A 9516-nucleotide genomic window follows, 5' to 3' on the forward strand; every position below is an offset into this window, starting at 1 on the left:
TAAAATGTGACAGTAACAAAGGTGAGCAGCCAGAAACGCTAAAAATTGATTACAACTTGCAAATAATATACATACGCCATTAAATTCCTATTTATATAGAAAAATTTAGAAATAAAATTTATGTCATGTAGATTACATGTCTAATTAGTAGAAAAAGGAGTTAAAGTACATATCTGATTTTTCCTGAATTCTGCATTGAACTAAAGTTTTCCTGTATTCATTTATTTTCACACCTTAATTATGTCTCATTCCAAAAATTTAATCTTTTGCTTTGTTATATATGTAGTATTAATTATGAAATCTGAAGCAGATTCCTTTGATAAATATGTAATAGATGGAAGTGTTATTGCGCCTGATGTTATTTCCCCTGAATGGCTATTATCAACTAAAGTGTTAGTCAACGGTGGAGAAAGGCTTGGTTTCTTAAGGTGAATTTTTTTAAATTTATTATTATTCTAAAATAATTATGGAGATAATTTATTTATTCTGGATAACTCTACTGAAAAGTGATGATACATGGTTTAGAGCAATTTAATTTTGTTTGGAGCAGTTCTTAAGTTACTTAAAATTTCGCTACATTTTTTCTTTCTGTACCTGTACCTAATAATCGCGAAGTTTTAGCTACTCACGGCAAGTGGCCGGCAAAAAACTAAAGAAAGAAAAACATCACAGAGGAGAAATATAACTCTTATAAATATAACAAATAAGCCTTTTCCTATTTTTTTTTTTTTAATTTTTACAAGTTTGCTATCCGTTTGACGTCTTGGCTATTTTAGATGGTGCAAACAGGAATGGAAATATTACTAAAAAAATAATGAGTGCACTAGATCAATTTATTTAAAATTTTGAGTGTTAGCCCTGCTGCTTTTTACTTAACCACCTCTTTATGTTAGTACAGATAAATTTCTTCAATTTAAAAATGAATGAAATAATGTGAAATACTGCAGATATTGTGCTTTCCAGAGTATTTCTATGACAATACTTGTTTTTTGCTCCTAAAATTGTCCAGTGCTCTTTCTGCCTAGTTTTTTGACTGGAAATAAAGTTAAAAATTTTGGGAAAGAATTCTGTATCTGTGCAATGGTACCTGTACCAAAAATGTCATTGAATTTTGATTGCATGAGACATTAACTGAACATCACAAAAGAAGATTAACTCAAAGAAGATATATGGGCACTCCTCTGCAAACCATTAAACATTTTTTTTTTTTTTTCAATTTTGTAAGTTAATAAACCATTTGGTGCATTAACAAAAGACAAAAGTAGTTATTATAAAAAGTTGTGTTACGAAACTATTACCAAACTATGTATTTGCTTAGAGTTATTTGCCTTTAAGTTTGCTTCATTCTTTGAGTTTTTCTTTTTAAAGTTGGTTCTGTATACAACCAGGTTGTTATTATAACATGGCAACAATCAGTGTAAATACTAATACAAAAATCTTTTCAGCTTTTTTATTATTACTAGATTATTTAAGCTAGTTTAATTTACATAACATCCTCAACTCTAGTTCATATGAAATTGGTATTGTGATCAAATAAATTAAGTGCTTAATTTTGATATATTTGTTTTTTAAAATCCCTTAAGGATGCTTTTTTTAATGGATATTTACAGAACATGCTTAATTTTCGCTTTTTTCAAAATAAGATTTTTTTTTACCATATCCAATTGTCATGAATTATGCAAAAACATAGTTTGAACAATCCATTTTTGTTTATCATCATTCCTTTTGTAAGAAAGTCACCAATCATTGTACATGCTCCCAATCTTTGAAATCGAAGAATATTTCTTAAAATTTTACTGATCTTTTTCCCAATAGCAAGAGAAAACTTTCTTTTTCTTTCTTGTTAATTTCTTCACTGGTAACACTTCCATACCTGCCAACACTCCTGTTTTTTTTTTTAACGAAGACCCCTGTATTTTACCACTACCTCCTGTTTACCTGTATATTCTCTAATTCTTCTGTATTTGTTAAAGAAATAAATAAAAAATCAGTGGATGGCAAAAATACTTCTCTTATTCCTCAACATGGTGTTATTGCCAGTAGTGCAGTATGATGAGAGTTTATAGTTTAAGTAAATTATAAATAATGGTTTACAAAAAATCTTCTTTAGATTAAGATTTCCATAAATATTTTTTACTTCGCTAAATGTAAGTGCTTATATTATTTCCAATTTTGATTTTCTCTTTTTGACTTACATGATTATGCCTGACCCCGTGGCAGAAACACGGCGACATTGTCGCAGAAAGCAACTGAGTTCTTGCAGAAAGATTTTTTTTATTTGGGAAATAAAAATTTTTGGTTTGCCGCAAACAAAAGTTCTCAAAAAAATTCTGCAGAAACAGAAGCTGTTTTACCAAAAAAAAAAAAAAAAAAACAAAAAAAAAAACATTTTTTACAGAAACAAAAAATTTCTGCAGAAGCAATAATGGTTCTGCAAAAAAATTTTCTTACAGAATTGTTTTAAATATTTTTTTTTTCTAGCGTACCGCGGAAGGAGAAAGATATCTCACTATCTACGATTTTTTGGCATGCGAATGAAAACCAGATTGGTGGAAAATATTTACTGGTGAAACACTTTCAACCAGGTTTCCATACGCATGCGAAAAAAATCGCATCCAATGAGTATGGCTCTAATACCGATGTTTCAGTACTGATAAAGACTATTTCGTTTCGAGATGTTGAGTAGACTTCAGCATATTGAGTCGGAAACCGCTTCTGCATACTTCATGTGGAATCAATGCTATATATTTACACAAAACAGTGCGAAATCACAAGCGCTGTGTATTTTTTTTTCGTTCTGAACTTAATCTGATCACGAAAAAAGTTTTATTTACCTCCTTTTTTAAAAAAAAAATCTTTCAATAAGTCAGTACAATATTAATCGAATCTAATTAATCTATAATTAATTAGATAAAATTAATTAGATGTAGAAAAAATTGAAACAAACATTTCTTTAATTTTTTTGCTTTTAGAATTCGGTTATAGTCAATTCTATTTTATTATTTTGATTACTCAACTTCAATATTAATTTTTTCACCTGATTTGTTTCTGTACCTGATATAACTACTATAATGAAACATTAAATCATACTGTTTTAAACTGCTTTAATAATTTAATTTTGATACTGTTTTAAACTGATACTTCAAATTCAGTTATCTTGTTTTATAAATTTAATCTTTTTGTTCATTTTTAGCTATTTCTATAAGTTCTATCTTATTACAGGTTTTGGGTAATCTTTATTTATGCTCTAGTAAGCATTTTTGTCTGCAGATCTATACATTTATAACTTTTCGTTATTATCGAAGATTATGCAAATTTATACTTAAACAATTTAAACTTATTAAGAAATGAAAACTTATATTATGAAATTAAGAAAAAAAATCTACACAGTTTTATTCTATGCATGTAGACTTATTTTATAAACACGAATTTCATCTATTATTATAAATTCATTACACATGCATTTATAACGATAAAAATATCTTGCAGAAAGATATTGGTTCTAGTTAGGTTTGTCGCAGAAAGTCAAAAAAAATTCTGCCACAGGGATGCCTGATGTATCAAAACTTTACTGGTAGCCTTAAAAATGTCGCTACTAAAATCTCTGTTGTTTTATTTCTTCAATGTTGGCAGGTATGCAGTTCATAACAGATATGATGATGTTCTTGCACTGTTCTATTTATATATTAGTATGTACCACGATCCTTGAACTTAAATTGAGATCATTCACCAATAGAGTATTTTTATGTGAGTCCATAGCAGTCAACAATGACAGAACTTCAGCAATTTTAAATTTTCGTCTCTGTCATTTGATTAAGAATAATGTTCCTGTGTGTCCTCAATAAATATATGAAATATTTAGGCTTTTTATTGTAATATCATTTAGTTAGATCTGTTATTAAAATTTTCTGCACTCTTTAGTTATTTTATAAAAATTCTCAATAACTTTTAAAGGCAAGAATTTAAAAAAGTATGAATGCAGTTAAAGTCTTATGAGATTCAGATTTACCATTTCAAAATAATATAATTTATAGCTTTTTCATTTGACTAAAAGTTTAATTATCTCAGTTAAATATGATGGAACGCAGCTGTTAAATATAATATAGGGACCATAAAAAGAAAAATTTATTTTTCATTTTATTTTTGACAAAAATGCAGTTTTGATACTCATTGTATTCTTTTTTTTTTCTTTTTTTCAAAATTAAAACATTTTTTAAACATTTTATGATCTGTTAATCATTTGAAATAACAAATGTTAATAAAAATTTAATGGGCTGCCATTTATCTATTTTGTAATATAACATCAAGGTTTTCTTTATTTTGCTAACATCTTTAACATCTCAGTATGATCAATGAAACTAATTTTATAAATATTGTTTGTTGAATTTACATTTATAAATATTTTTTTATTTGCTAAACCTAAAATATGCTCCCAATAACTTTTCTTAAATTAAAGTAATCAAATAGTTGTAATTTTGAATTAAAATTATTAATTTTACATAATTATATTAAATAATTATTAATTTTAAAAAAATAGAATGAGCGACTCTGTACTGAATACATTTAAATGTGTACATGTACATAAATTATTTCTATGTTGGGGGATGAAATCAAGAGAAAAGAGTTCTTTGATGGAAACTAGTGATTTTATCATGATTCTAAAAAGTTTTGGAAAATGTTTTTGCATTTTGTTCATTTTATATATGTATAAGAGCTTTCAAAACTAGGAAGAAAAAATGTTTATCAGTCTGCAGATCCTAATTATGATTTATTTATTAAATTGTTTATTTTTTGGAAGAAAAACTTTGCTACACACTCTCAATAAAATATTGATTGATTCATCTTTTCAATTTTTTATTAATGTTTAATTTAAAATGTTTAATTTTTTTCTTCCTTTTTAGAAATGATGGTAGTTTTCATATTAGTAACATGGAACCAGGCTCATATGTAGTTGAAGTAATTAATCCAAATCATATTTATGATCCAGTGAGAGTAGACATCAATTCAAAAGGAAAGTTTCGTGCTAGGAGGCTCAACTATGTGCAAACTAATTTGGTGCAACAAGTTTCTTACCCATTAAAATTCAAGGTTAAAGCTCCTTATAAATATTTTCAAGTCAGAGAAGCTTGGAGAATAACGGATTTCTTAATGAACCCTATGGTGAGATTATTATATATTTTGTTTTTTAGCATTTAAATGTTTCTTTTTTCTCGCAAAAATATGTATTTTATAAGTATTAGGATTTAGTTTCAACTTTTGACAAAAATAATTTTCCCAAAATTTCAAAGCACCAAGATCATGCTGAGAAATCCTAGATTATGTTGAAAGAAAAATGCAAGTTAGCTTTATCTGCTTTCGATCTAGGATTTTTCTATTTTCCTCTATGAAATTACTTAAAAAAGCATTCTGAAAACTTTATTCACTTGCTCAATCATATATCATACATTTTCAGGGATCTATTTAGGAAAATTATGATCTATAAGCAGAGAATTTAAAATTGTGAAAATAGACCTTTTATACTTTTCATATTAATTATTTATCGAGATTATTCTTTTAACATGAAATTGAGACCTTTCACTGATTATTTTAACTTAATGGACCCTTCATGAAATATTTTTCGTTTTGAAATTGAACCTTTCACAAAATACTTCATCTGGAAAACAAAAATGCTGATATCATTAATTTTAAATTATATATACAATGCCTTTGCTAAGGACTTTAAATTATTAGCCAAATTTTAAAAGTCTAGACCAAATGCAAATCTTAGCAAATTTTTGTGATTTTTTTTTTTTTTTTTCAGTAGAAGATTTCAAGTCGAAATGCAAATTTACTATAAATTGGAACTATTTTCTAAAATGCGAATTCAAATTAAGAGTCATTTTTTAGTTGAGGAGGAGTAAATGAGCAAGTGGGAGAGAGAAAGAAAATTATAGATGTTTTATTATCTTGGATGAAAAGATGCAAGAATAGGTTTAGATTAATTTTTGGTAACTTAAGCTAAACTAAACTAAGTGGCGCGACAGCCCATAGACGGCCAAGACCTACTGAGCCAATCTCAGTTTTCTTGACCTTTGGCTCTGAGGTGCAGGAGCAGATGTTCCGGTTAGGTGGTCAGCTGAACGCGGAACCCCCAGTGTTTACAAGCATGCTTGGTACTCATTTATCGACCCACTGAAGGGATGAAAGGATGGGCCAACCTTGCCCGGCCCGAGGTTCAAACCCAGAACCTGTGGCATGGGAGGGCTACCACTGTTCCACCGGGCGTCGGTAACTTAAGCTAGAGCAGTAGTATAAAGATAAACCGAAAGGAACATTTGAGGTTATTTTAGATTCCGACTATCTTTTAAAAAAATATGTTTCATTTAAAATAAAACTGATCTTTTTTTTTTTAAATCTTTTATTTTTTGCCAAAATTTTTTTTTACTGTTGTGATTGTAATCATTTAGAAAAAGTGGATTACAATAGAAGATAACTTATTTGAATCATTTAATTTTATTTTAATGGTTTTTATACTACTTACAGAGATTTTTATATTGAAATTTAATAATTTCATTTTCAAAAGTAAGACAAAACTCAGAAAATAGTTAATTTCCTATTTCGAAAAATATTCGATACAACAAGGTTTTGAGAAGAAACTCTCTGACATAGGAATTCAAATTAACATTTGGTGTATAGATAAATCCAAGAGAAAATATATATTTATTTTTTTCACATAACAAGGTTTTCAAGACACAGTAGTTTGAGATATCACGAGTATACTGTATGTATATATTTATAAAAAAAGAAACAATAACGTGATTTTGTTTTTCTAAACCCTTTGAGTGTCTAGTTTTTATTTCATTTTTCACGAAAATGACTCTGGTTACAAAAACTTATTATTCTGTGTCAATTTTAAAATATTTTCTTCTATAAAGCAGTACCTATATCACAAAGACTGAACAGGTGATTTTTTTTTGTGTGTGATTTTTCATGAAATTGTCAAAACAGGACACTAATTTCTTAAAATTATAAGTTTCAATAAATGTTTTGAAATTTTATTTAAAAAAATCTCGATTAACTCTTGATTTAATAGTTCCCTGTTATTGCTATGGAAAGCAATTCTTCAGAGTGATTAAGGGCAATTGCTAACATTTGTTCTAAATGCCGTTTTATGTCACAGTTTTGAAAACTTTTGAGCCTTAAGTCAAGAAATGAAGATTTCTTAAATGTATTTCATCTTGTGGATTGAGAAGTTTATTTACTTTAAATTTTAGGTGTTGATGATGGTTCTCCCATTAATCCTCATTATGATTTTACCCAAAATGATGAATGCTGCTGATCCTGAAACGCAAAGAGTAAGTTTCAATTAGATTTATTTGTTTCATGCTTCAAGAAATATAAATATTTATCGTAGGGGTGAACTACCCTCCCTCTGCCAATGTGTGTCTGCTGGCATCATTTGAACATAATGCAAAAACCAAAACAAAAATTATTACTGTATGGAGGAAAACAAATTTTTGAATTATCACTTTTTGACACAAGTTGTTCAGATGTCATCATAAAACTATGTGGCTTTTTTGGCAGACTTCACTAAATGATTTTCACACAGTTTAAAAAAAAAAAACTTTTCTTGTGATACCATTCATTATAACACTCTTGCAAATCATGCATTTAAATACTAATCTTTTCTGTCAAGTTTTATCTGTGATATTTTCTTACACTTCTCGTGATATTTGAAATTCTGATATTTCAATAGCTATTTTAATGAAACTAGATTTTATCACAGGGCAAATTTGAAATGCAAAGGAACATGTGTATATTTAACTGTTTTCTGTTTAAGATCTTGTTTATAATTTTTTGTAGCTTAAAAATTTACTTTTTTAAGAAAAAAAAATATTAAAATTGCTTGATATCTAACTTTTTTGAAGCGTCTTATAACTCACTAAATATATAAGTGTCCTATAGTTGAAGTGTGTTCCTAACTAAAAGTTGAATCTGATTTTGTGTTAAAAGGGTTATTATTTTATTTTGAATCATTGATTATCCTATAAAGTTTCTTATAAAAGTATTAAATTTGCTTGTATATTGCTTGATAAAATAGTTTCTTTTCTTTATTCAATGAACATTAATTTTTTATTGTTGGAATTTATTTCAAAAGAAAATTTTGTGTTTTGAGATGTGATGAGATACCATTACTTTTTTCAATGTATATTTATGAATGTTAAATTCAATTTTTTATAAAAGGAATATTGTTTTACTTTTCTCAGTTGTGAATTACTTATGATATTTTTAAATATTTATATATTACTAAGATGTCTGATTCAAGGATTTTAGTTCCTAGGAAATTGATAAAAAGTATCGTAATTGTCATTAACAACCTGCGTAAATACTTGGGCATGTGACCTTTCATTGGTCTACCTAAAGTACAAATGGATCTTCATTCAAAAAGCATGGGCTCCCTTAATTTACATATATGTAATGTTCTGCAGGAGATTTATTACAATTGCTGACTTTTGCAGCTCTTATAATGATGTGTTTAAGTTTAGACAATATAAAATATCTATATATTTCCAACTATAATTGTTATTTCACACCAAGAAAATTCCCTAGAATAGTGTAAAGCATCTTAAAAAAAACACTAATTTGTTATAGAAATAAATTGGATTGGGGATTTTCCATAGTTTATATTTTTGTTTTTGAAATTTTTCTATTTAGAGAAGTCAAATGAATATATTACTGTCCCAGATTGTAATTAAGATACTAGAGAAAACTGTTAAAATGAGTGTATTAATGAATTCACATTAAAGTTAGTGCTTAAAATCAAATACTGATGAGTTACCTCATATACACATTAGGTTAATGATTTAAAAAATCTATGCATATATTAAACATTTACTGAAATTGTTTTTCTTTTCAGGAAATGCAACAGATGCAAATGCCAAAATATGATGTTCCAGAATTATCTGAGATGATGACATCCTTATTTACAGGTGGAAAGCGACCTCCTGCCCGTAACAAAGTTGTGAAAAAAAGGCAGTAATTTTTTGGGGTGTTTGTAAATTTGTATAATATTTATTCTTGTTTATAACTGACACATAACTCTTTAGTCCAACGTCTTGCTTTTTTTTCAGTTGTAGAAAACACAAATAAATATATTTATTGCCTAGTTTTTGTTTGATAAATCATTATTGCGTAGCATGAAACGGTCCATAAATAATGTCACGCTTATTTTTCCTTGTCACAAAGTGTCACACTTGTCACATTCCTGTCACTATATTACATAAACAGATACTTGCAATTCTATAACAAGTTGCAGATCAGATTTTGTTTTTAAACATTAACTGTGTGTTTAATTGACATTTGAGAGCATAATAATAATGATTTTCTGTGTACTTTTCTCTCTTTATTAAAAATTGTAAAGGGTTTAGGGGTTCAACTTAACACTACAATTTGTTTTTTTGTGCAAAACTATAAGACTAAACTTAAAATTGCTAAAGTGTATTGAAAAGTATACAGGAGTAAAAATTTTATAGAAAA

General features: G+C 27.5%; 1 protein-coding gene across 1 annotated transcript; it reads left to right on the plus strand.

The window, feature by feature from the left end:
- Positions 1-9145, plus strand: EMC7 (ER membrane protein complex subunit 7). Its single transcript, XM_016047912.4, has 4 exons — positions 1-428; positions 4902-5160; positions 7254-7334; positions 8897-9145. Exons 1-4 carry the CDS (start codon positions 241-243, stop codon positions 9017-9019), a joined length of 651 nt encoding a protein of 216 aa, XP_015903398.1. The 5' UTR covers positions 1-240; the 3' UTR covers positions 9020-9145.
- The last annotated feature ends 371 nt before the right edge of the window (positions 9146-9516 follow it).

The sequence above is a fragment of the Parasteatoda tepidariorum genome, chromosome 3 (genome assembly GCF_982258835.1).
Source record: "Parasteatoda tepidariorum strain Cologne lab strain chromosome 3, Ptep-v5.0, whole genome shotgun sequence".
In the NCBI taxonomy this organism is placed as follows: domain Eukaryota; kingdom Metazoa; phylum Arthropoda; class Arachnida; order Araneae; family Theridiidae; genus Parasteatoda; species Parasteatoda tepidariorum.

Coding starts and splice junctions, on each gene's coding strand:
- EMC7 (XM_016047912.4), top strand. CDS start 241: ATGTCTCATTCCAAAAATTTAATCTTTTGCTTTGTTATATATGTAGTA. Junction 5,161..7,253: donor ATTTCTTAATGAACCCTATG/GTGAGATTATTA, acceptor TTTAAATTTTAG/GTGTTGATGATGGTTCTCCC. Junction 7,335..8,896: donor CTGATCCTGAAACGCAAAGA/GTAAGTTTCAAT, acceptor TTTTCTTTTCAG/GAAATGCAACAGATGCAAAT.